Below are 27166 nucleotides of genomic sequence, written 5' to 3'. Positions count from 1 at the left end.
GTGGCCCGTGCTTGGGGGGAAAAGACAAAAAACATGTCAAATAAAACTCACGTATCCCAGGGCCCTGAAATCTTTCCCACGGAGGCTCTGGGTGCCCGGCTGTAAATTACAGGGTGTTCTGGAACACGGAGCAGGGGCAGAAGGCAAATGGAAACTGAGGTGGCCATTCAGCCCTTGTGGCTGAGCATGGAATTGCACCACCAGCAGCCGTCGGTTTCTGGGAATCCCAGATACAGGGGCACCGATGAGCTCTCAGCCTGCCCATCCCTGAACTGTATAATAGGTGCTTTCTTCCTTGTCAGAGTTCATTTCCTGACCCTGGAAAAGGGACACAGCATCTGGCGGGTGGAGAGAATCTCTCTTTCCGGGTTTGCTAGGGAGAGCGTTCCTTGATTCCCTGCTTCCGTCTCCAGCTATTTAATGCTGGGTTGAGCAAATGCACGAAATCTTGAAATCACAACATCCTACGCCCCCTAAAATCTCATTCTGCAAATGTGCTGTCTGAGCTAGACACCCATTTAACAATTTAGATAATTTCATCTTGCAGAACACCATTTAAGTGGCAGCTGCTTGTGTCCTGCTCCCGCTGAAAGCGGTTGGAATCTGTTCTCTGGAAAAATGATTGCAGAACTTCTCTGCAGTGTTTTATTATGGATATGACTGTTTCTCCCTCTTCCCTTAATTTCCCCCTTCCCCCGAATTATACTGATTTGTTCATTGCTGCTTTATTTTATGCTTATGCATATGTGTATATGTGCACACACCCTGTTGTACTCCCCAACACACCAGGGGTCCAGAGCCTTGGTTCCATTTTTGACAGGGAACCACAAAATTCTCTCTCTCTAGCCTTTTATTTTGAACACCTTTGGTAGGTGACCCTGATGTTGCTAACATCTTTTGTGGTCTCTGGATGAATTTCCACCCTTCCTAGATGTAGAAAAATTTGCTGGCAGACAGCCCCCAACTTACCTATCTCTGGCTTAGGTTGAAAAATCTATTAGTTATTTTTAATAAGCTTTTAATATTATAGAAGAAGTATATATACACTGTAGAAAATCTGAAGATATGGACAAGCAAAAAAGAAGTTTAAACAGCATATTCCCACCACTTAGAGATAGCCACTGTTAAAACCTTTGTGCATAGCCTTCTGGATGTTTCTCTATGCTTATTTCAGATAATAATCTCTACCTTTTCATTTTTCTTTTCCCCAAAGCCCCAGTACATAGTTGTATATCCTAGTTGTAAGTCATTCTAGTTCTTCTATGTGTGACGCCACCACAGCATGGCTTGGTAAGCGGTGTGTAGGTCCACGCCCGGGATCCAAACTGGCGAACATCAGGCCACCAAAGCGGAGCACACGAACTTAACCATTCGGCCACAGGGCCAGCCCCTCTACCTTTTCATTTTAGTAAAATTGTATTTCCTCTAAAACCACAACTATATTTACATTTCCCTGGTTGACCCTAAAATGTTCTTTAGGGTTGGTTTTTCCAAGATGGTCTCTGATCCAAGACCACATATTGAATCCAGTTATGTCCCTTCCTTTTATTATGAGCCATAGTCCCTTTTCATATGATCTTGACTTGCTGAAGAGACCAGGCAGTTGCCCTACAGAACATCCCACCATCTGTATTTGCCTGGTTGCCTTGTCATATGTAGTTTAGCTCCTTACCCTATCCTCTAATTTCCTGTAAACTGCAAGTTATGTCTAAAGGCTTGATGGGTTTAAGTTAAAAGTTTTGGCAAGAATACATGTCAAGTGATATTGTGTGCTTCGTATTACATCACATTAGCAAACATATGTGGTTGAACGCCCATGAATGACTGACCATTTGACCAGGGTGAGTTATGTGTTCCTTAGGTTGCAACAAAAATGATCCCTGTGAAGCTCAGTTTTTCAGCCTCACACTATTGATATTTTGAGCCAGATAATTGTAGGGCCCTGTCCTGTGCATTGTAGGATGTTGAGCAGCATCCCTGGCCTCTACCCACCAGATGCCAATAGCAGTTATACAACCAAGAATGTTTCCAGGAGCCGGCCCCGTGGCTGAGTGGTTAAATTCCCCTGCTCTGCTTCAGCGGCCCAGGGTTTCACCGGTTCAGATCCTGGATGTGGACATGGCACCGCTCATCAGGCCACGCTGAGGTGGTGTCCCACATGCCACAACTAGGAGGACCCACATCTAAAATATACAACTGTGTACTTGGGTTATTTGGGGAGAAAAAGCAGAAAAAAATAAGAAAGATTGGCAACAGTTGTTAGCTCAGGTGCCAATCTTTAAAAAAAAAAAGCCTATCTATTAAAAAAAAAAAGAATGTTTCCAGACATTACTAAATGTCCTCTAGGATCAAAATCACCCCCAGTTGAGAACCAGTAGTCTAGCGTAAGGAAAAGAGGAAGGAAGTATTTATGGGAAGGATACTAGTTTATCTCCTAAAATTAGTGGGGACGTTCTCTCAGGTGGAAACACCCAGGCACCTCTGAGGACCTTGGTCATGGGAGTTTGAGGGCTCCTAGAGCGCTGCCATTAACACGGCTCTGCCCCAGCGATGCCCAGAGTCTCTTTCCCCTCCTGTGATTCTAGGGAGAGACCAGCTGATTCACTCAGGTTGGCTCCAGTGCTTACTTTTTAGCCAATCAGCTGTGGCAACACAGACATGGCTTCTAGGTACTCACTCCGGAGGGCCGAACTTTCTCAGAGAAGGCAGAGCACTAAGCTGGGTAAACCCCCAAGAAGTTTCTTCTTCTCTAGTACCTAAGAGAGTGCCCATTAGGACGTCTGCCTCAGCCCCTGGTCTCAGCTGCTGCCACCTAGAATCTGCGTCCCTGGTGCAGAGACTGTTACTCTTAGACCCCTGCCCAGGCCCATCTCTGTCCTTCTCTCCCAAGCCTACGCCCTCGGAGGCAGGACCAGCTGCAGCAACCAAGGAGGACCAGGAGGCGAGCAGAGCAGCCCACTCTAGCCCCATCTCAGACAGCATCTCTAGCCCCTGCCCTCTCCACGCCCCACACATCAGGCCTAAGTCCTGCAGGGTAGTTAGCCAGGGTGTGGCTTCAAAATGCAAATGGATCTGCCTGCGGCTCTGCCACCAGCAACCCATCAGTATCACTTGTGTATAATTTAGCCTTTCTCTAGCAGATTCAGAGAGTGGGGGATTGAGACAATGGCCAGGTAGAAAAGGGACACTATGCCACTGCTTCCGTTTCCTTTAATAGCTATCAGGATACATCTCAGGCTGGATAACCTTGCCCCAGAAAAACAAGAATAGTCGCGAGAAGCTGGAAGCTGGTGCCACCGGACAGGGAGGAGGTCTCCTGGCGGGAAGTATCAAGTGGTAGCAGCAGAAAAGGAGTAAGTGGGCCAGTCTTTCTCGCTTGAAGAAAAGAAAGAGGTTAAGGGTTGGGGGGGAGGAATGAATAGCTGGAGCACGGAGGCGTATTAGGGCAGTGAAATTGTAATTGTGGATATATGCCGTTATACATTTGTCCGAACACAGAGTGTATAACAGCAGGAGTGGACCCTAGCGTAACTGTGGACTCGGGGTGTGATGATGTGTCAGTGCAATTCATCCGCTGTAACTAATGCTCCCCTCTGGTGGGGAATGGCAATAATGGGGGAGGCTGTGCGTGTGTGGCGGCTGCGGGTATATGGGAAATCTCTGCACCTTCCCCTCAATTTTGCTGTGAAGCAAAAACTGCTCTTAAAAAGTGAAGTCCTTTTAAAGAAAAGAAAGAGTGTCAGCCCACAAAAGTATTTCAGAGCCAGGAAAATTAAGAACTTTAGATGCCCCAAACCTCAAACACTGGGAAAACTATGGCGGCCCACCTCCCCTTCAAAAAAGATCTTTAAAACTAAAGGAAAGTCCTGCAGAGATCTGTTTTTTTTCTTATGATGACTACTACTTGGATGCTATTTTTGAAGTATGAAATATAAACTCCTTTCATTTCCCCTCATTTTCTTGGTGCCCCTGCTTTGTGGGTCCTCTCATGTATCTGTACTCTGCCTTCTGGGGAACCGAGCACCGCAGGGGCCCAGGAGCAGTGAGTGGGCAGGAGAAGAGCTCTAGGGCTCCTGGAAAACTGGATGCGTTCCCCCTAGAAAACCCCTGTTTGTGCCACAGTGCCTCACGTGGCATCGGCACATACACAGATTTTAAAATGAATGAGCGAGCGGTTGAGGATAAGGAACTGTCAACTACTGTGTAAAATTTCAAGTACATTAGGAGTTAAATAAACCTTTGAACTGTTTTGTCGGACCAGTAAATGTGTACCGTAAGCTGAATAATGGCCCCCAAAGGTGTCTACATCCTAATGCCCAGAACCCGTGAATAGGTTACCTTACACAGGAAAGCGACTTTGCAGATGTGATTAAATTCAGGGTCTTGAGATGGGGGGATTATCCGGGATAATCCAGGTGGCCCCACTGGAATCACAAGGGTTCTTATGAGTGAACGAGGGAGGCGGGAGGGTCAGGGTCAGAGATGTGAGGCTGGAAGTGATGGGACTGCTGGCCAGGAGCCAAGGAATGCAGCAGCCTCTGGAAGCTGGAAAAGGCGAGGAAACCAATGCTCCCCTAGGGCCTCCAGGAGGAAGGCAGCCCCACCGACCCCCTGACATTAGCCCTGGGAGACCCATTGGGACTTCTGACCTCCAGAACCATAAGAGAATAAATTTGCGTTGTTTTCATCAAATCTGTGGTGACTTCTTACCGCAGCAAGAGGAAAGTCATGCACTGCATATATCGCTTTCCTCCCCCTAGGGAAAACGTTTTCTGAATTCCAGATATTTAATCAAGAAATAAGCCTTTGAAACATGGCCCATTTGCATTTTGGAGTCCACCCTTATTTACCTTCTTGTTCCGTTGTGTCTATCTCCAGGGTCTTAGGGAAGCCAAACTTATTCATCTGTAGAATGAGATCTTGATCTTTCTGCCTTGAAAAACCACTGTAAACCTCCAAAAGATTTTTATTTTAAAAACATGTACTCTTGGATTTTAAAATTATTTAAACATGATAATAGGCCTGTGAAAAACCTATTTCCCTTTAACTGGATATGAGGGTAAGCAAGAAATATGGATGAGGCTTTCTTAATTAGAGAAGATCAAATTGGCAGAGAAGAGTGACAGCATCTAGTACATTCTGAAGTTGCTTTGCTGAAAGCAAACGTGGATGCTTTGGGTTCATTTCCTTCAAAAGAACTAGGGCTGAACCTGCTACCCCCTAAACTCCTGCCCATTTCCCCCTCGTACCTTGGGAATAAGAGACTGAGTTGTCTAGCATTTGTAAAAGTTTTTGTAAAAGGAACGGTGGGCGCTGTCAGATAAGAACTGATGCTTAAGGAAAGAAGATTTCAAAAGATTCCGAGACCAGAAGGAAAGGGACTCAAGGCCAGAAAATCTAAAAGGAAACATGATAAACTCGAAAACATGGGATTTAGATAATAAAATTAAATGATGCTGATTGAGGAAGGGAAGGAGGACGTGGTTTCTAAAGAAAGCAGCCACGGGGCTGAGTCTGTTCTGCAGGGAGTTCTCTAATGAGCCAAGACTGGAAGTGCACGTTAGGAAGTAGAGAAAGACAAATATAAAGGAGGCTGCCAAGAAAACGAATGGCCAGTGTGAGCTTAACCATGCAGAAAATGGTAACAACAACAAGAAGGGCCTTTTTAGTTCTCGGGCTGGCTGATGCTTGGAGGCAAGTCAGCGTGGGCAGCTGATGGCCAAGCGAAGCCCGTGTGCTCAGCTGTTCTCTAGCGTGCACTGCCCCCAGCACAGACGGCGGCTCTGCCTTGGAGCCCAGACAGAACTGGGTGGTAAAGGGGAGAAATGGAGCCCAGATAGTCAAGAGACAGTAAAAGAACACCTGGTGGTTTGAGGTAGTTCAAGGCTAGGCCTGTGAGATTACGTCCCAGGGTGCAGGATGACCTTCGGGGGAGCCCTTTTAAACTTTCACTATAATGACCACTAGCAGGATCCTTGAGGAATCACTGAGCAGGGCTAAAAGTCTCAGAAGGGCCAGTGTCTCCCTAATATTCCAAGAGCAGATACCGATGAACGTGAACAACATTCCATAGGGAGGTGCTCTGCCGGTCCACGGCCAGACTGCAGAGTGCATTAGTACATGTGTGGTTTGTGAACTCAGAGGAAGAAAGAAGGTGGTGAGGATTCAGAGTCAGCACGGGGGGCCTTGTAACCCCAAGTCCTGTTAGCCTCATTGCCTCTGGGTTAATGTAGACAAACGGGTAGATCAGGGCATTGTCATGGGCATAGACTCATAGACTATCAGGACTGGAAGCAACTGTAATGTAATTTATTCCCCTCATTTTACAGATAAGGAGATGAGCCCTAAACAGTCAGAGGAGACTGTCTGGGCAATACAGAGACTTGGGCCCCTCCAACTCCAGCCTTCCCCTTGGAGTCTCACGCTAACGCACAGGATTTCAACAAGGCATCTAGCAGATGCCACAATTATGGGCTGGATGACCTTAGAATTATGGGCTTTATCACTGCTTGAACAGCCAAAATCCAGAGTCTTAATTTACTCCCTGAGCATTAACCTGAACAAAGGCTTGTATATAGCTCTCTCCTCTCGGTACTTTAAGAAATGATTCACATGTACAAATAGAACACCCAGTTCAAGAAGACACAAAGAGGAGAGAGAGACCTAAAGCACTGGATGAAAGAACCCAAGATTTCTCAGTACCTTGAAAGAAGTTCAGAACCAAGAGTCTACAATTTAAAGAAGGGTGAATAATGGAGGATTTAAACAATTTCACAAACGCCGAATGAGGAAGACCTAGCTCAATGGCAGCTCTTGTGAAAAAGATGGAGGGACTTTAGCATAAGTAAAACGTGAACTAATAGAGCAATGGGGCTGCCAAGAAGGCGAATACGGCCTTATGCTGTGTGGTAGGCAGACTGGTGGCCCCCCAAAGATATCCATGTCCTCAGTCCTGAGGCCATGATTATCTCACCGTCCATGGCAAAGGGGACTTTGCAGATGTGATTGAAATAAGGATCTTGAGATGGGGAAGTTGTCCTGGATAATCCAGGTGGGCCCATTGTACTCACAAGGGTCCTTACAAGTGACAGGAGGCAGGAGGGTCAGAGGAAGAGAAGGAAGTGTGACAACAGAAGTAGAGGTAGGAGTGATGCTGGACCACAAGCCAAGGAATGCGGGCTGCCTCTGGAAGCTGGAAAAGGCAAGGAAATGGATTTTCTCCTAGACCTTCCAGAAGAAACACAGCCTTAATAACCTATTTTAGCTTTCTGACTTCTAGAACTGTAAGAGAATAAATTTGTGACAGCTGTTACAGCAGCAACAGGAAACTAACACAGGTTGCATTCACAGTGATTAGAGTGTCCAGCCAAGCAGAGGCTGTACAGTGCACTCATTAGATGACATCTGAAATGTGAGGTTCCGTTCTGGTTTGGGTTTTAGGAAGCATGTTGACAAAGTCAAGTACATACCAAATGTTGAAGAACTTCAGAGTCACAGCAAATGAAAAGGAGCTGAAGGGATTGGATATTTCCAGCCTGAATAAGATGAACACATTACAGTTGTCTTCAAATGTTTAAAGGGGGAACAGGTCAAAGAGAGATTAAGATCACTGGAACCCCAGAGGGCAGGATTAGAACTAGGAAGTTGGAGTTACAGGGAAATTCAGGTCATTCTAATGAAGACGTTTACAGCAATCCAAGCTGCAGACCCAGTAAATGCTGTGTCTTGCTAGGCCGTAAGCATCCCATCACTGGAAGCATTCAATCAGAGACTGAGTGGTCACTATTCAGTGATGTTAGAGAGGATTCCTCCGTGGGGTCACGATCGGTCAGGAAGACTGCTCTAAGCGCCTTTAGGATTTGAAGACTTGATGGCTCTAGAAAAGACAAAGCATATTTTCACTAGAGTCCAGATCTTCCTTGTGCTAAAATTTGTAATTAAATCTCATGGGAAAATAAAAAGCAGTAGCAGAAGTTCTCACTTCTGTTTCTTGTGTAACCTTCAGTGCTGTTTTTAATCTTCTCGAGAGCTGTCATCTTGATAAGTAAATATTGAGGTCAGTATCTCACAGTTGGTGTACTTCGAAGACTGCAAGGCCCCCGCAGTGGGGGTCCGTGGGTCGTCTGGGAGGAACCTGCAGTCTCCCCACTCTGACCCTCAGGCTGGGCTAGGGGACCTCGGTTCTGCCCTACCTTAAGAGCGGCCACACCTCAGATTAGTTCTTCACTCCTCAAACAAAACAGTATCTCCTTCAGGTCAGGAGGCAAAGGAGGTAGCAACATGTGAAATGAAGATGATTAGATCAGTGGGCCGCTCCCCTTTGGGAACCAAGTCTCCTGTAGTAATGGAGTTGCTGGGAGAGGACAGAATGAAGCAGCGGCCCATTCTGCTGATGAGTATTGATGACAGCATCTTCCACCTGGCCCAAGGTTCTCAATATGGAAGGTGGATGACCCAGCTAGAGGCCACTGGTGCTTTCTCGCCTCTCCGCAGTTTTCTCTGGAAGCCTTGACTAATTTCTGCTGCTGCTTGATTTACAAGAAAAAGAGCAAAGTGCCAAGTAAAACCAGTTCTCCTGTGGTCATCCTCTCCCCATGCTCCATCCTGTCCAGATGGTAGAGGCCTCTGACAGCACTCAGGCCCTGGGCTGACAGCCTCAGCTCTCCTGCAGGCACCAGGCACCAGGCACCGCCTGCCAGCTCTAGCCCCTGGAAGGAAAGCAGAAGTGCCTGTGTCAGTTGATTAAAACATTCTCAGTCAACGTGTCTGGACAAGTATCCACTTACCTCACACCCAGAGATGATTGTGGCCATAGCTACGTTTAGACATAATATTGACCTGCTTGATAACATTGTTCCTAAGTTGCTGCCTCCCCTTCATGCTCCTTTGTCCTTCCATTCAGGGACTTGTGTGTGTGTGTGTTTTATACCTATCTGCTACATTTCTGTTTTAATTCAATAGATTCTTTTTTTAAGGCAAGAGAAAAAGAAACCATGCCTAAACACTGGGTGAGTGCGCGTTCAGAAATGGCCTCGTTTCCTTCCTGCACTTCTGTCTTGCAGGAGTCAAGGCCTGATGTTGTTTGTCTCTCACTTTATGATGACAACACCCATAGGGGGCTGAGGGCAGTGTGTCAACCTTCCCCACACCATCACACAGCAACACTCAAGTTTAGGTAAAAGCAGCATGCACACCCCAAGGCGCCCACCCGCCCCCTCTCCTGCCCCACTTCTGCCATCGCGCTGCCCACGCCCTCCCGCGAGAAGCTCTGGAGCTGCCTCTGAAGATAGTCAGGAGCCTGGGCTTCTGGTGAGCAGTGCGCAGCGGTGCCTCCTCCTCCTCAGGCGACATTTGTGCTCCATCCAAGAGGACGTACAGTGGCTTCTCTCCAACACCATCAAACTTTCCCAAAGGCATTTTTCTACGAAAAGTGAAAAGTCTTGGGGGACTCCGTTCACATCCCAGTTTTCTCATCGGCAAAATGGGAATAATGATGGTTCCCAAGTCACTGAGCAATTATGGGGATTACAGGACTTAATTCATGTAAAGCACTTAGAAGAGGCCCACCTAGCCCTTAATACGCAGAGCTCCTATTGTAATAACTGAATGAACAAAGAAATGAATGAATGAGTGAGTGCAACTTGAGTCTGTGCAAATGCCTTGGAAGTGAAAATTTTACACCCAGATTTGATTACTGAAATAACAGAGGTGAAAAATTCACCTCTTCTATGTAGACATTTTCAGAATTTTATGTTTGTATTTTGCCTTTGAAATACCTTTTTTTTTTGTTCAGGACTACACTTTGTTATATGAAGAGGCAAAATATTTTCAGCTTCAGCCTATGTTGTTGGAGATGGAAAGATGGAAGCAGGACAGAGAAACTGGTCGCTTTTCAAGGCCCTGTGAGTGCCTAGTGGTGCGCGTTGCCCCCGACCTCGGAGAAAGGATCACGCTCAGCGGTGACAAATCCTTGATAGAAGAAGTGTTTCCAGAGATCGGCGACGTGATGTGTAACTCTGTCAACGCAGGCTGGAATCACGACTCGACGCACGTCATCAGGTTTCCACTGAATGGCTACTGTCACCTCAACTCAGTCCAGGTATAGCATTGTCATATACTATGTGGCATTGAATGTCACTCTTAACATTGTTAACTTAACCTTGCCCTCACATGGTGCCTTTCCTCCAGAGAGCTGGAGAACTCTCATGTGGTAACACTTCCGTTGGGTAGGTAAACATATTCACCCCTCTACAGCATTCACTCAGTCCTTCCACAAATGTTATTGAATGTCGACTGTGTGCCAGGTGCTGGTATGAGCACTGGAGATATAGAAAAGAAGAAATAGACATTAGCACTGTTTTCATGAAACTTACATTAGGGGAATGGAGTGGGGGGCAAACTGTAACCAGCATTAATGTGGGTCACGTAGTGAGAAGAGGATATCTGGGATAGAGTATTCCAGGCAGAGCGACCAGCAAGTTCTGAAGACTCCACAGTAGGAACATCCTTGGCATACTGAGGAATATCGGGAAAACCAGTGTGGCTTGAAGAAGTGAAGCAGGGTTAGGGAGTGCTAAGACACGAGGCCAGCAGGCGGCCCGGGACAGATACTGGATTGCCTCATTAAGGGTAGTAAGCACTCTGGGGTTTTTTGTTTTGGTTTCTTTGGGTTTGGGTTCATTTTCACATGGGAGTAAAACGGAAGCCATTTGAGGATTTTGTGTGAAAGAGTGACATGCTGTAACTTGTATTTGAAAATGAATACTCCAGCAGCAGGTGGAAAACAGTGGAAGCAAGGGGACCAGTTGGAAAGCTATGGTCCAAGCCACAGTTGAGTCGTGTCTGACTCTGAATATCTTGAATGTAGAGCTAACAAGGTTTTTTGTTAACGGCTGTGGGTTGTAAAACAGAAGCCAAAGACAACTAAGATTTTTGGCAGAGGAACTGAATAAATGGAATTGCCGTTTTCTAAGATGGACAAGTCTATGGGAGGAGATGTGAGGGTGAAATACAGAACATTGGTTTACATCATGTGCGGTGCCATATGCCTTAGACACTGGTAGGTGTGGTCATCATCTTAGCTAACATGTGCCAGCGGCTGTATACGCATCATCATCTTATAACAGCTCGTAACAAGTCAGCCGTATTAATCCCCCTGAACTGTTGATGACAAAATGGAGGCACGCCTGGGTCTTGACTCCAGGTCTGTGTGCAAAATGATTTGAAGTCAATGGAGTGAGGGTTTGGCAGTTCCCCCCCTTTTTTAATTGGAATGGCCCATGACTTTATTCAATATTGACCCAACAAAACATCTCCCAAAGCTCAAAGACTAGAAGCACCCACTATACCATTCTGTCTCTTGAAGATTTTTCCATAACTATTTATAATTTTTAAAATTTATGAAAAGATGTCTGAGCAGAACAGCAGGAAACTGACAGAAACTGAGCCCTGGACGTCCCAGAGGAAGGCACACACTCTCAGGCAGTGGGGTAGCCGCTGGGTTGCACGGTCCAGAGGTGCGCCCCCATGCTGCCCTGTGCAGCATTCCTGAGTGGGGACGCTATTTATAAACGCCCCTGGAGCCCTGAAAGCCTTTCCCTTCCCACACACACCCTTCCTGGCGCTCCCCTAGACAGAGGGAGAGGCAGAGCCCTTCAGAGCCAGGACAGCATCCCATCGCTTCCCTAGGCCTCCACCTCTCACACAGAAAGCCTTGGCCCCACCCCTCAGGCCACCGAATAACTCTCATACATTCATATGCCTGCCAAGTTTCCCGATCATCCGAGGTTGATCAGTTGCAGAAATTTTCATCTGGATTAACCTCCTGCTTCCTGCCAAGAAACAGGCCCATCCTGTAGGCATTCAGAGGCTTTGGGATGGGGCACAGGAGACCTGCTGCCCCACAGAGTGAGTTTAATCTCTCAAATGATCCCTAACTTTAAGGAACTTTGCTATTAATAAGTTGATGTTTGAAAAGTAATGGCCAACGGGCATAACCTATTTGCATTAACGTTGGAATAAGCTTCGACCACATCCGAGCTAGCCCCGGGTCACACTGAAAAGTTATCCTATTATACGTTGCAGACAGACCCCCTGGGGAGGGAGCTTAGCGATTTCCTGATATTAGCAATTTAGCGACCTAACAACATTGAAAGACAAATGACACCAGAGTTAGGGTCTTTATTGTTCAAAGCATCCTCGACCTTTGAACTTCCTCTCCTAAGCGCAGCAAAGAACCCTCTCCAGGGCGGTGGTTTGGCCCAGCAAACTGGGCTTTTTCTTGCTGACAGGCTGCATCCCTGCCTCTGCTGGGGAGACCTCAGAGCGCGCTGGTCTTCACCTTCGATTCATCTGCCACCAGCGCACATCTTGATTTTGAACTTAGGCATTGTTTTCTTCATCCTGTCCTTTTGGGGACTGGCGTGCATATGCGTTGTGAATTTATGTACAAAAATAGAGCACGCAGCGTGGAGTGTTCATTTTGTTCTCATAAGGACTTTTTTAATTTGCCAGCATTTGAAGTTTTAATTTTTAGAAAGCATACTCTCTTGCTTTCCGGTCTCATCTAGTTAGCTGTTTTGCAAAATAGCAGATTATATTCCATATAAAAGTAGGTGACCAAAAACTAATAATTAAAAAAAAAACCAGTAAGGGTTCACTTTACATTGACTATATTTTGAAAGTTATTTCGTAACATTTCACTTCATTCCAAAAAAAAATCTGACTCAGGCCTTTTTTTTTTAAAAGCTGTGATTGAGTCATTTTGCCTTTAGAGTGGGGTAGCAGTAATCTAATTATATCCAGAATCCTGATGGGGAACGTTTGCAAGTCTAATATTCGTTGAATTCCTAAAGATACAGATGCTCTACATCAATTTCCTGTATCTCTGTCCAAGTCTTGCAGGAAACGTTTCCTGCCTTTAAGAGTGTCAGACACATGGTGACAAACCCAGGGATCTTTCTGGCATTAGATATTTGATTTCAAAATTAAAGAAGAGATTATGTGGCTTATGTTTATATGAGAAGTTTAGAATATCTTTATTTTGGATGTTTTCTAATATATACCCATTGCATTTATTCTTGCCTTCCTGAATGCATACAAAACAATAAATCTATTTCAAATGCCACAAATTGAAAACCTGTAGATAAACTTCAACTGTCTTCAGGAGTCCATTTGCTCTGCTATTGAAAGTACATCAGGGGCCGGCTCAGTAGCCGAGTGGTTAAGTTCACGCGCTCCGCTGCGGTGGCCCAGGGTTCGGATCCTGGGCGTGGACATGGCACCACTAGTCAGGCCACGTTGAGGCAGCATCCCACATCCCACAACTAGAAGGACCTGCAACTAAGATATACAGCTGTGTACAGGGGTGTTTGGGGAGATAAAGCAGGAAAAAAAAAAAAAAGATTGCAACAGTTGTTAGCCCAGGTGCCAATCTTTAAAAAAAAAAAAAGAAAGTACATCAGTTTTCCAAGCTGAAATATATTGACTCAGCATCGGGACACTTGAACAAGGGCAGAGTGGAGCATGAATCACTGGCTGAGTAAATTCAGATAATATCACTGACTTTCCACATCCTTTATCATCTCATTGAATATATTCTAGTGGTAAATGAGCGTTGAAATGTGAACCCTCTCTTTTTGCAGAGAAAGTAGTATTGCTCATTGCAAAAAACATGGGATTTGAGGCCAAACAGAGCTGAGTTGGAAACCCAGTTCCATCACTTACTAGCTCTGCGCCTCGGTTTTCTCATCTATAAAATGGGCTGACACCAGTCATTATGCCAGGGGGTTGTAATGATTTCATGCACTTGGCATGTGTAAAGTCAGCATGTAAAGGCCCATTTTAGGTACTGTATTAGGAACATTTGCTCCCTCCCTCCTGCCTTTTAATCCAGAGTCTTCGTTTGAAACCAGAAACTCAAAGAGACTTAGGGGTTGGATAACACTCACCAGAGCCGCACATGATCTCAAACTTTGGGAGATTTCTTTGGGCTGTTTCTGTGGCCAAAGGACCCATGTCGCCTCTAACCGGATGCTTGTCTTGGCCCCTCGCAGGTCCTCGAGAGGTTGCAGCAAAGAGGCTTTGAAATCGTGGGCTCCTGTGGGGGAGGAGTGGACTCGTCTCAGTTCAGCGAATACGTCCTGCGGCGGGAGCTGAGGCGGACGCCCCGTGTCCCCTCTGTCATCCGGATAAAGCAAGAGCCTCTGGACTAAACGGACATATTTCTTATGCAAAAAGGAAAAAACCTGCACAACCAATAACGCAAATAAAAAAGGGACATTTATGTGCAGTTGCGACAGCAAACCAAGTCCTGGACCTAAAATTGAATAAAAGACACATTTATATCCAGTAGAGACCACACCTGTATTCATATGGGAACAATTGGAATAGTGATATCCTCAAGGTGTAAAAAATATATAAATATATATATATATGTCAAAAGGTAGGAAATGCAAAAAAAGAGAAAAAAAAAGAAAACAGAAAAAAAAAGGTGGTAGCTACAGTTGGTGCTGTGATGGCCGTGAAGTGTCCTGGGCCTCCCAAGGCCTCTGACCAGTAAACAAGCCATGAGCAGTGAGGACGCATCTCCTTACAGTTTCCATTGCCAACAGCCATCCATTGTTTCTTTTTCTTTTGTCTTTCTTTTTCCTTTTTTTTTTTTTTTAAAAAAAACAAAACAAAACAAAAAAAACACCTTGAATCGAGTTTCTTTGCATATGGCGGTTTCACGTCTGTTTAGGCGGGGACCAGGCAGGACTTCAGAAAAACGCTCATGAGCACACTGCATTCAAAAGACGTTAGACATGAAATTTTAAATGTAGTTTGTACAGAAGTCACACTTTTTTGTCCGCCTCACAGATGTGAACATTACTTTGTTTTTAAACTGATCAGTTTTGCAAAGGGGCCAGAATTATTACTTGTTAGAGTTGCTCCAGTTTGAGTCTGCTGCTTTCCTACAATTTTTCAAATTTTATAATGTATTAAATACAATAAACTCTGTTTAAAAAATAAGGTCTGTGTGAAACACACATGTTGGGGTAAGGCTGTACTAAAAATGAAATTTTTCCTTTTTTAAATTTTCTGTGTTGAGCATCAAAAAGAAGCCCACCAGCGGAGGCCAGTTTTGAGGTCAAAACTCACTGAAGGATGAGGATTGTTGTCACCTGAACAGTTCCGTTCCCACTCAGCAAGTGTTATGTCTCATGCTTTGTTATTCTGCATCGGTTAGCAAGATAAGTCTTCCTTCGTGTGAACTTTTTGTTTACAAATTTCAGTTATCTATTGCTTCAGAGCAAATCACGCCAAAACTCAGCAGCTTAAAACATTTTATTCTCTCTCATGGATCTGTGATTCTCTTGTATCTGCTGGCCTTTGCTGGGCTGCTGCTGCTGCACGTGATGTCATCCGGAGCAGGACTGGGCTGGGACATCCAAGGTAGCTCCTCCACGGGGCTGCCGATGGATACTGGTCGTGGGCCTCTCCATGTGGCTTGGGCCCCTCCCAGTGTGGGAGCTGGGTTCCAAGAGAGAGGAAGCGGAAGCCTCAGTCCTCTGAAAGGCTGGGCCTGGAACCACTCAGTGCCTTTCTGCGGGTGAATTGTTGGTTCAACAGACACAGAGCCAGCCCAGGTTCAAGGGGAGGGGAAATAAAACCCGCCTCTTGGTGGGCAGAGTGACAAAGAATTTGTAGCCAACTTGAATCTACCATAACACCTGTCCAAAAAAAATCCAAAAAGTAGGGCATTAAGGCTTTGGAAGAAGTAGGGAAAATCTCAGAGCCAGAACCATCCCTTCTTATCCAGAAAGGTAAGAAACCTGAGATTTCTGTACGACTTCGGAATTAAGCCCTCAGCTTTCCCGAGGGGTTAGTGACTCCGGAGGCTCCTGCATCAGCCCTGCCATCTCCTTTCTTCCCTACCTCCTCTTCGTCCTTCCAGACATTCAGAATAAACCTGGCATGGTGATAAGATTGACAGGTAAACTATAATGTGTTTCTGGCGCAGAGACGTTCCTGTGGTGACGGGCTATTTCCATCCTGAACTTACTTTCTTTTTTTAAATTAAAAAGTCTGTGCCCGAGGACACTAGTAATGAAAATATCTCTGGCTTTTGAAACTAAAAGTAAGCTGTTAATGGCTCCGATCACCCCCTGAAACAAGAGGCGGCCCAAATGCTGAATTACTCTAATGACTGCAGCCGGCCTTCCACGAGGTGGTTTAATTTCCCCCTATTTGAGACTGATTCACCCTTGTCTCAGATGGAGACAGCCAGGGTTGCGCCCACCGGCTGCTTGGCATCCATGTCCTCCCGAAGGAGATGGAATGTGATTTTACTAATAATCCATCCTCATGAGGCAAAATTTTCTAAAAGCAGTAAAGCAAGGGCCCCACTTTGGGACCTTCTGCAGGTTATTGTCATCAGTTCACATTTGCCCAGCACTCTCCATGTGCGTTTAGTATTGTCCCAACCAAACCTGCACAGAATGACATGCATTAGTATTAGCATCCACTTTGTTCTTTTCTATTCTTATGCCCATTTATACAACTAGAGCCCAAGTGCACACTCTATCTACAAAAACTCTGACCCAATTCAACGGAGCGAACATATCACATGCAACTCTCACATTTTTAGGTCTTACAACATAAAAATTCACAGATACCAAAGCACTTCAGGAAAGAGCTGATCAATCAAAATATAACTGAGTCACAATCTTATTTTTCCCTACTTTTTATTATCCAATACACAGCTCATAGTCAGATTTCACCAGTCATCCCAATAAGTCTCTGTGGCTATGCTTATCTTCGCCCTAGAAGATCTGATCAAGGCTCATGCACTGCATTTATGAATAATGTCTCTTTGGACTCAAATTTAGAAAGGTTTCCCCATCTTTCTGTCTGTTTGCTCTTCCCTCAAATTGGCTTATTTGAAGAGTCTACGCCAATCATTTTGGAGTTTGTTGCACAATATGGATTTGTCTGGTTGGTTCCTCATTGGTAGAATCAGGTTAATTTTTTTTTTGCAAGAATACTACATAGATGATGTTATTTCCTCATTACATCACATCATGAGGGTCTATTTGGCCCATAGTAGTGATGGTAATTTATTTTTATTTTTATTTTTTGCTCTTATAAATCTCATTGCCTGTCTCTTATGGTTTTTCTTTGGTGATGGGAATTTTTGTTGTTGTAGTTGTGAGGAAGATTGGCCCTGCGCTAACATCTGTTGCCAATCTTCCTCTTTTTGCTTGAGGAACATTGTTGCTGAGCTAACATCTGTGCTAATCTTCCTCTATTTTATGTGGGATGCGGCCACAGCATGGCTTGATGAGCGATGCTAGGTCCACACCTGGGATCCAAACCTGCCAACTCCAGGCCACTGAAATGGAGCATGCGAACCTAACCACTACTCCACCAGGCTGGACCCAGTGATGGGAATTTTGACCACTTAGTTGAAATGACACCCACCAAATTTCTCCAATGCAAAAGTAATTTTCTCCCTTTATAATTAATAAGTAATCTATGGGATGAAATTGTGAGACTGTGTAAATACCCTGTTCCTCAACACACTTTTGTCCCAATGGTTTTAACATTCTTTGGTAATGTTTTCCTGAATCAATCATTACCATGCTGTTTATAAAAGTGTACTTTTTAAAAAGCTACTATTGTCTGAACCATCAGTATTTGAAATAACCTTTTTTCTTTTTAGCAAAACACATTTCTTTAGAGCACACAAACAACAATCTTTGACCTGCTGTTTCCTATGAAGTAGTTTAGAAAAATAGAATGAAGCAAGCCACTTCTAAATACTAGTTATATTTCTACATAGCAATAATAATACTGATACGTTTAACGTACGCTCTGTGCTAAGCACTTTACCTGCTTAACTCACTCAGTCCTTACGACCACATGAGAGGTGGTATTATCCCTGTTTCTCACTTAAAGAAACTAAGACTCCAGGACATCAGGTACATATGATAAAGACGAATGTTCAGGTAAGCTTTCTAAGGAAGGCCTCAAACAAAGTATTTGAGAAAAAGTAAGTTTTCACGTTGTAATAGGATGAGGAAAAAAAGTAGATTAATAGCATTCTCTACTTAGAAGGGAAATGTATTCCTGTATTTAAATTTTTTTAAAGATTTTTTTATTTTTCCTTTTTCTCCCCAAAGCCCCCCTGTACATAGTTGTGTATTTTTAGTTGTGGGTCCCTCTAGTTGTGGCACATGGGACACCACCTCAGTATGGCTCGATGAGTGGTGCCATGTCTGAGCCCAGGATCAAACTGGTGATACCCTGGGCTGCCCAAGGTGGAGTGCGTGAACTTAACCACTTGGCCACGGGGCTGGCTTGTGTATTTAAATGTTTTGAGCATCGCTTACAATATGTTGGGCACTGGGATTTGGCGATACTATGATGACCATAATATGGTTTCTTCGATGGGGTGCTGGGGTGGGTGGGGACCTGCACATCAGCAGCAGAATTGGGCTAATACAGAGCTAACTACAGGACAGGGCTATTGGGTATCTGTCATTTCATATTTACAAACCAAGGATTATAGAAATGCCAAATGATAAGGGATCACATGTAGCTGGGGACATGAGAAAAGCCTCAGGGGGGAGGTGGCACTTGAGAGATGGGTAGGCTTTCACAAGGAAGGGGTATTGAGGGAAGGCGGGGGCTCTGAGTTGGGAAAGCATAAGGCAGATTCAAAGAGTGGGGTGGCATGCAGCTGCGGTAACTGAGGAAGAGTGAAACATGGCTGGAAAAGGAAGGTAAAGTTGGACTGGAGTGGGGGTGGATCGTGAGTGCCACACTGGAGGTTGGACTTCACTCAGGAGCTGTCGGAGAATCATGGAGGGGGGGCTCTGTGGATAGTCACCTAGGGGATCCGCACACTTGATTGGCTGGAACAGTCTGTTTGTCTAGAGGGGCAGTTAAGTGGCTGTTTTTCTGGTTCATCCATTCATGACCTACTAACCAGGCTAAGAGCTGACAATCCAAAGAAATATGAGAAAATAAGACATCACCTTGGGTGTAGGGGTGACAAACTCAGATGCCTGCAAGGGCCAGGTGAGTCACATCAGTTAAGAGACAGACAAGCCCCAGCCTGTGTATCCCGTTCAAAGGGGCGGACCCTACTGAACTCCAGCAGGTTCTCCCTTAGGAGAACAAGGATCCTCTTTACTTAAACTCCTCATTTTCCTAGAAAACACAGAAATCTAGATTTTTGTGTGAAATCCCTAGATATATAAATGTTGGAACTCATTCATTTTTTCAAATGTACAGACCAAACAAGACATCTGCAGGATTTGTAGCTCTGAGAGTTATGAAATAATAAAACAGTTTTAGACATTCTAGAAAAATTCTACTTGGGTAGACTCACAAGTATTGGCACAAGAATTAAGTTGTTTGAGGACATATCTTTTATAGAAAATGAGGAGTTGATGCACCTTTAGTCATATCATTTGATCGTAGATTTAAATCCTGGTGTATAACTGGTGATAGTGATAATAAGAACCCTCACTAATGCTTACTCCGTGCCAGGCCCTGTGCTAAGGGCTTCCCAGATGTTCTTTCCTTCAATCCTCATAGAAACCCTAAGAATTTAGCATTCATTATTATCCCCCTTTGACAGATGAGAACATTGGTATGTCGAAAAGTTTTGCCAAAGGCCACAAGAAACTTGGAATAACACATATACATACACACACACATGCACGCACACACACACCATGTTTGATTAATACCCCAGACTTTCTGGTTTCCTAACCCTTGCAAAAAATGATTTTGCTCTGTCACTGGCAACTTCAGTGTACTTCATTATAAGACACTAGACAAAAATGTCACTACAGTAACTTACTGGTCAGAGAGTAGGAATTACTAAGCTCTGGGAATATTTGTTGTCTCTGACATAGCTGTCAAGCAGGTCTTCTCAATAAGAGTTTACATTGGTTATAGCAGGGTTCCCCAAACTGTCTGCTCATAAGATACACGAAAGGCACGTGTTAAAGTTATAGGCTCCAGTCCACCACCGCTCCTTCCACCCCATCTCCCCATGGATGTCCTGAATCTCAGTCTCGAAGTGAAGAGCCTGGGAATCTGTATTTTAACAATGCTCACCCTAGGTGACTCTTCGATCAGGCAAGTTTGGAAAATACTGGGTAATATCATGCTCTCTCAATCTAGGCTAAGAACAGTAGATGAGAATCTTCAGGGGGTACTTTTGTGAAGTGCCTTTTTATAACTTCATTGATGTTTATTAAACAATGGTTGGCTTCTCGTAGTCCTTTTGTGTGTGTGTGAGGAAGAGTGGCCCAGAGCTAACAGCTGTTACCAATCTTCCTCTTTTTTGCTTGAGGAAGACTGTCACTGAGCTAACATCTGTGCCAATTTTGCTCTATTTTATGTGGGATGCCACCACAGCATGGCTTGATGAGTGGTGGTAGGTCTGCACCTGGGAGCCAAACCTGCAAACCCATGGGGCACTGAAGTGGAGCACGTGAATTTAACCACTATACCACCGGGGCAGCCCCAGCTTCTTTTGAAGGCCAGATTGAATACTTCAAATGGAGTCAGCGGGAATGGGGAAGTACTTAACTGAAATTTAACCCGAGGGCCTTCATCCTTCCCCAATTAGGTAGAGAACTGCCCGATCCTGTGGAAATAGCTGACCATTTAAGAATTCTTCCACCTCCTCTTAAAAAGCTATCAGAGGCTTGAATGAACCTTACAGCACAGGAAATAATTACAGTAGCATCTACCACCTATAACAGAAGCTTCTACAGATGTGCAGGAATCCACATTTTCCCATATATTTTAACTTGTATGAGTTTCTTTGAAATTTAAATTATTTCAGACTTTCAAATTTGAAGAGGTGTGTAAATCTATAACCCTAACCATTTACCACAAAACTCCTCTGCATATGCTTTGATATATGTAAGGTTCAGAGAGCTCATTCTGACTATATTTCACGGGACTCCAAGTTCATTTTCTCTCTCTCTGTTTCTCCTTTCCCCCTCACCCTCAATGTGAAACCCAGTATTTCATCACTCCTCCTAATGAGTCCATCAGATTGTGCTTGTCAGAATAAGGAATAGACAGTATAGGTATTAAAGCATACTGTTGACCAACAGGACTGAAAAAGCCAGAGAAGCTGAAAAAGCTGTGTGTTCCATTCAAAGTCTGGAATTTGACTGGGAAAGCCCGTCCTGGAAGCTAGAGACCAAATCCTTGTCACAAAATGTTCTCATTCGTTGGAAAAGCAGCAAGACCAGTAGGGACAGTTGACTAAATCCAGTCTGAGGAGACCTTAAAGACCATTTAAAGGTCTGCAACTTGAGCAATCTCTTTTGCTGGCTTTCCTGTTAGTCAGCAGTACTGGGCAACTGGATTGGCAAGAGGAACAGTGGGAGGTGGATTGTTGGTGGGCCCTAAAATTTAAATATCTCATCCATTATTGCTCTTTGTTTGAAATGGTATTTTACTATTTAAAGTATTGTTCTCCTATAAGTAATATTCTCAAATATTTGGCCCCTTAATATATAAATACCAGTAAATTTGGAATTCTGTTAAGTAGGTTACATATTCATGAAAATAATTCAGTTGGAGCTCTTACTTTAAGCAGTGTAGCTGTGTCTCCAAAACGGAACATTGACCTGTACAATCTTTTCCCTATTGCTATTATAATTTCAAAATCAGAGCTATTTTGCCATAGCTCCTAGAGAAGGGGAGGGAACTACACACACCGCCCCTAATCCTTCCTTCCAATAGCTTTCTGCCCCAGTCCCGTCTGTATTAACCATGCTCCACCCCTCACCCACAGCCCTGCCCACTCCTTGGAACTTTTCTTCTAAGCAAATTTAGTCAAGTGATGCATAGAAACGATTTCTGCATGACCACTCAAAGCCTTCATGTTAATATTAAAAATATATAAAGGGAATGACTTACCTAAAGCAAAAACTGACAAAGCAGCAGGACTGCATCTGGGTGGCATTTCACAAGGCCCGCAGAAGAGACCTGTGACAAAGTGAGGCCACTAGTTCCCTCATTTCTAATTCTCAGCCCAAGGTGTAAACAACTTTTTCTTATGTGTCAATGCTCTTCTCAGCCTACTCCCTCTTCCCTGAGTGATCTCATCCATTGATGGCTTCCTTGTCACCTGTGCTTCAGGTCCAACCTCTCCCAGGGCTTCCAGCAGGGTAACCAGCGCTGAGAATATAGCAACAAATAAGACATGGGCCTGCCATTCAACTCTTAGTTATGCAGGAAAGGCATAATCAGATCATTTCAGTATATTGTGTCAAAAGCAATGACAGAGAGTTTCCATTTGACTCTCCAGAGCTTATTTGGCCCCTAGACCTTTCCTTTCTCCTTTCAGATTTCCTATCTCAGTTCAAGATGCTCCTTTCCTTCCAAACCAGGAATCCATTTCCTGCACTCCCTACTTTAGTTGCTTACCAAGTTCTACAGAAAGTATCTCCTGAACATTTCTCAAATTAATCTCTTCCTCTCCATTTCTACGGACACTTCCCTATGTCATATGATTAACTCTTCTTATGTACACCATTTCCATAAGATCTTAACTGTTTTTTCTGCTGGGAATTGGGAGTGTCAACCCTAAAATGCATCCTCCACATTGCAGCCCCCTCACCCACATTAAAAGCCGAACAGTGTTTCCTCGTTGCTTTCAGAATCATCTTGTCTCCTTAGTGTGGCATTTAAGGCCCTCCTTGATCAACCCCTACCTCGATTCTACCCCCCCCTCAACCTCAGCTGTGGCCACCTTTGGCCTCCTGCATAATGCTTTTAGCTCCCCTACACATCATATTGGTTTAAATCTCCCTGCTTTGCAATATATTTATCCTCTTATTTGCTTAATCACTTGTCACTCAACCTTCAAGACTCCTTTCACCTATCACTAGCTTTCCATGTAGCCCTCAGCTGGGTGACCCTTCTCTATGGTCCTAAAGCACCCTATTTGTACTTTTATTATTGCACTTACCATATAATATCGAAATACCTTTGTACGTGTCTTCATCTAATGGCCAAACTTAAGATATTCAATGAGAGATATCTGACTTATTTATGTCACACCTAGTAGGTGCTAATGAAACGTTTGTTGATGACAGATGAAATCAATAAATGAAGGCTATTATTCCTAGAACAAGGTAGAGTGTGGGTTTCACCTTACTAACTCCATCACTTGGAGAGCTTGTTAGTAATCACAAGCACTAGACTAAATGAAAATGTATGTAAAGTAACTGGCATACAATAGGGAACCAATTATTAGTAATATTAAATCCCTTAAACACTATGCGTGTTTTAATGTTTACTTTGGATTTCGCCCAATAAAAAGTCACGGAAGACTTCCACATCTGACCAATATGGAATAACTAATTTAGTCTCCCACCTGAAACAACTAAAGAGCTAGACAAAATGTATGAAACAATGGTTTTAAATACATTGGATATCAGGCAACAGAGGACAGTGCTCTCTGAGAAGTGGATAACAAACAAGGTGAGCCATATGGTTGCCTCAGCTAACTGCCTCCAGAAAGTTTCCAGGCATGGTGCAGGGAAGGGTAACCCAGGCAGAGGCCAGTGGTCTCCTTGGGTTGAAGAAACAGCTGGCATTCTAGGGAAGCCAAGGCATTTGGAGTTCATAGGGCAGAGTAATGGAGAGGAGAGAGCTCCACACAGAGGGAGAAGACCAAGGAACTGAAGAGGGTCTCCTCGGAGTCTTCAGCGAGTTCTGATCAGAGCATGTGTCTGAGGATACTACCCAAGGCTAGGCAAAGAACTATGTGGAAGAACTAGAAAAAACAACCCCATAGCTCACACAGGGCCAGCAAAAGTTCCTATTCCCACCAGCCGGAGTGGAAAACTTCAAAATTATTGGGCATTGGCTAGAATAGTCAGAATGCCTCAGTGGTAGGGAAAAATTAGCCCTAGACTAAACATAGCTCTGATCTCACCTAACAAAGTTTAAAAGCAAATCCCAAAAGGATCAAACTATTTCCAAGTAACTCAACTTCATGCTAAAACAAAGTTCAAGAATATTTATAGGAATATAAATATATCTAGCACTCAACAAGGTAAAATTCACAATATCTGGCACCCCATAAAATATTACCAGGCATGCAAAGAACCAGGAAAATACAACCCATAGTAAGAAGAAAAATCAATCAATCTAAACCAACCTAGAAATGATAGAGATGACAGAAGTTGATGAAGACACTAAAACAGTTATTAAACTATATTCCATATGTTCAATGAGCTAAAGTAAAGACTGAACATGTTAAGCGGCAACATGGAAAACATAAAAAAGAACAAAATCAAATATCTAGAAATGAAAATCACAGTTTCTAAAAAATACACCCAATAGGATTAACAGCAGATTACATATTAGAGAAGAAAAATATTAGTAAACTTGAAGAGATAGCAATAGAAACTATGTAAAATGAAACACAGATATTTTAAAAGGCTGAAACAAAATGAACAAAGCATCACTAAGCTGTGGGACAACTTTAAGCAGCCTAACATATATGTAATTGGAGTCTCTTTCAAGGAGTTGGGGGGAGGGAACAGAAAAATATTTGAAGAAATAATGGTTCAATATTTTCCAAATTTGAGAATGACTATCAACCCACAGATCCAAGAAGCTCAGTGAACTCTGATCAAAAGAAATTTGGCGCTGGCCCAGTAGCACAGCAGTTAAGTTCACACGTTCTGCTTCGGCAGCCCAGGGTTCGTTGGTTCGGATCCCGAGTGCAGACATGGCACCACTTGGCAAGCCATGCTGTGGTAGGCATCCCACATATAAAGTAGAGGAAGATGGGCACAGATGTGAGCTCAGGGCCAGTCTTCCTTAGCAAAAAGAGGAGAATCAGCAGCAGATGTTAGCTCATGGCTAATCTTCCCCAAAAGAAAAAAAGAAATTTGGAGAAAAACATACCAAAGCACATAATAATCAAATTGATTGAAACAAGTGATAAACAAAAAACCTTAAAAGCAGCCATGTGGGGAGAGGTAAGATACCTTATGAACAGAGGAAGAAAGATAGCAGACTTCTTGTCAGAAAAAATGCAAACTAGAAGACATTGGAGCAATAACTTTAAAGCACTGAAAGACAAAAACTATTGACCTGGATTTCTATACCCAGTAAAAACTTCTTTCAGAAACAATGGCAAAATAAAGACTTTTCCAGACATACAGAAGTTAAAAGAATTCATCGCTAGCAGATCTCTCTACAAAAATATTGAAGGAAGTCCTTCAGGCAGAGGGAAAATGATACCAGATGTAAACCTGCATCTATACAAAGAATGAAGAGCACTGAAAATGATAACTACACAGGCAAACATAAAAGGCTTTATTCCTTATTTTTAAAATATTTTAAAAGGTAATTGACTGTTTAAAGCAAAAATAACACTGCATTATGGATTTATAGCATATGTAGAAGTAAAATATATGACAACAATAGCACAAGGAAGGGAGAAATGGAAGTATAAGGTTCTCATACTATATGGCAAGTGATATAATATCACTTAAGGCAGACTGTGATATATTAACAATGATGCTATAAACACTAAAGCAGCCACTAAAATAGTGCAACAAAGAGTTATAGCTGATAAGCCAACAGGGATGAAATGAAATCATAAAATATACTCCTTTTATCCAAAAGAAGACAGAAAAGGAATAAAAGCAAGCAAAGTCTGATGGAATAGGTAAAAAAATAGCACCTAACTAGAATTAAACCAAGCCATATCAATCACAATATTAAATGGAAATGGCCTAATACCTCAATTAAGAGACAAAGATTGTCAGATTGGATGAAAGTAGAACAGACAACTATAAGCTGCCTACCAGAACCTTGTTTTCAATTAAAAAAAAAATGAGTGAAAAATAAAAGGATGGAAAAGATACATCATACTAACACCAATCAAAAGAAAGCTGGAAGTGCTATATTAATATCAGGCAGATTTCAGAGCAGAAAATATTAGGAAGAGAAAAATGTCACTTCATAATTATAAAGAGGTCAAGAGGACATACACTTTACCATTTTTTTTTTGCACATAATGACAGCACATTAGAACAGAATACAGGAAATACAGATTGATAGAATTGGAAGGAGATATAAGCAAATGACAATTATTCTGGATTTCAACACAGCTCTCTCAAGAATTGATAGAAAAAGTAGACAGAAAATCAGTCAGGATGTGGATGACTTCAACAACCCTAACAACATAAAAAAGAAATGAGTTAAGTCATACAAAGGATGTTCTCTAACTGCAATCAAATGAAATTAGAAATTAATAACAAAAACATCTCTGGAAAATCCCCAAATATTTGAACACTAAACACATTTCTACACAATCCATGGGTCAAAGAAGAAATCAAAAGGTTGATTAGAATGTATTTTGAACTGAATGAAAATGAAAATACAACATATCAAAATGTGTGGGATTCTGCTAAAACAGTACTTATATTATAGCACTAAACATCTTTCTGAGAAAAGAAGAAAGCTTTCCAATCAAAGACTCCAGCTTCCACCTTAAGAAACTAGAAAAAGAAGAGCAAATGAAATCCAAAGTAAGCAGAAGAATGAAAATAATAAAGATCAGAACAGAAATCAGAAAAGAGAAAAACAAAAGTCAATAGAGGAAAGCAATGAAATCAAAAGCTGGTTCTTTGAGACTGACAAACAATAATGTACAACTGAAATTTCACAAGATTGTAACCTATCATTAACTCAATAAAAATTCAAAAAAGAAACAAAAAGATAAAAAAAAAAAGCTGGTTCTTTGATAAAATCAATAACACTGATAAAACTAGCCAGACTGACCTGGGGAAAACAGTGAGAGGTCAATATTAGGGATGAGCCAAAGAGTAAATCAATGAAGGAGCCCAGATTCTAAGTCAGGCCTGGCCACCTGTTGTGCCCATGACCCATGGACCCCTGGGGGCTTAGAGAGGCACACTAGACGACAAAGAGGTTGGGAGCAGCTAGAGTAAAATTTTCCTGAGTCCACAGAAGTGTCTCTAACAAGACTAGTAACCTTCCAAATTATGCATTTGCAACCTAAACACTTCCAAGCAACACTATAACGTAAGAAGTTTTATATTTTGTTACCCTCTAAATGAATTTGTAATGAATTAAAAAAACAAATATTCAT

General features: G+C 43.1%; 1 protein-coding gene across 5 annotated transcripts in view; it reads left to right on the top strand.

The window, feature by feature from the left end:
• Positions 1–15012, top strand: part of KCTD1 (potassium channel tetramerization domain containing 1) — a 190345-nt gene extending 175333 nt beyond the window's left edge. For all 5 annotated transcript variants that reach the window (XM_008527574.2, XM_008527575.2, XM_070627516.1 and 2 more), the window contains 2 exons: positions 9794–10099; positions 14055–15012. In XM_008527574.2, coding sequence (XP_008525796.1) covers positions 9794–10099; positions 14055–14213 — 465 coding nt within the window. In that variant the 3' untranslated portion in view covers positions 14214–15012. The remainder of the gene's footprint in view (positions 1–9793; positions 10100–14054) is intronic.
• Positions 15013–27166: the final 12154 nt, after the last annotated feature.

This window comes from Equus przewalskii, chromosome 7, assembly GCF_037783145.1.
Source record: "Equus przewalskii isolate Varuska chromosome 7, EquPr2, whole genome shotgun sequence".
NCBI lineage: Eukaryota > Metazoa > Chordata > Mammalia > Perissodactyla > Equidae > Equus > Equus przewalskii.
The sequence above is the reverse complement of the archived record's forward strand: the minus strand, read 5'-3'. Positions and strand labels throughout refer to the sequence as shown.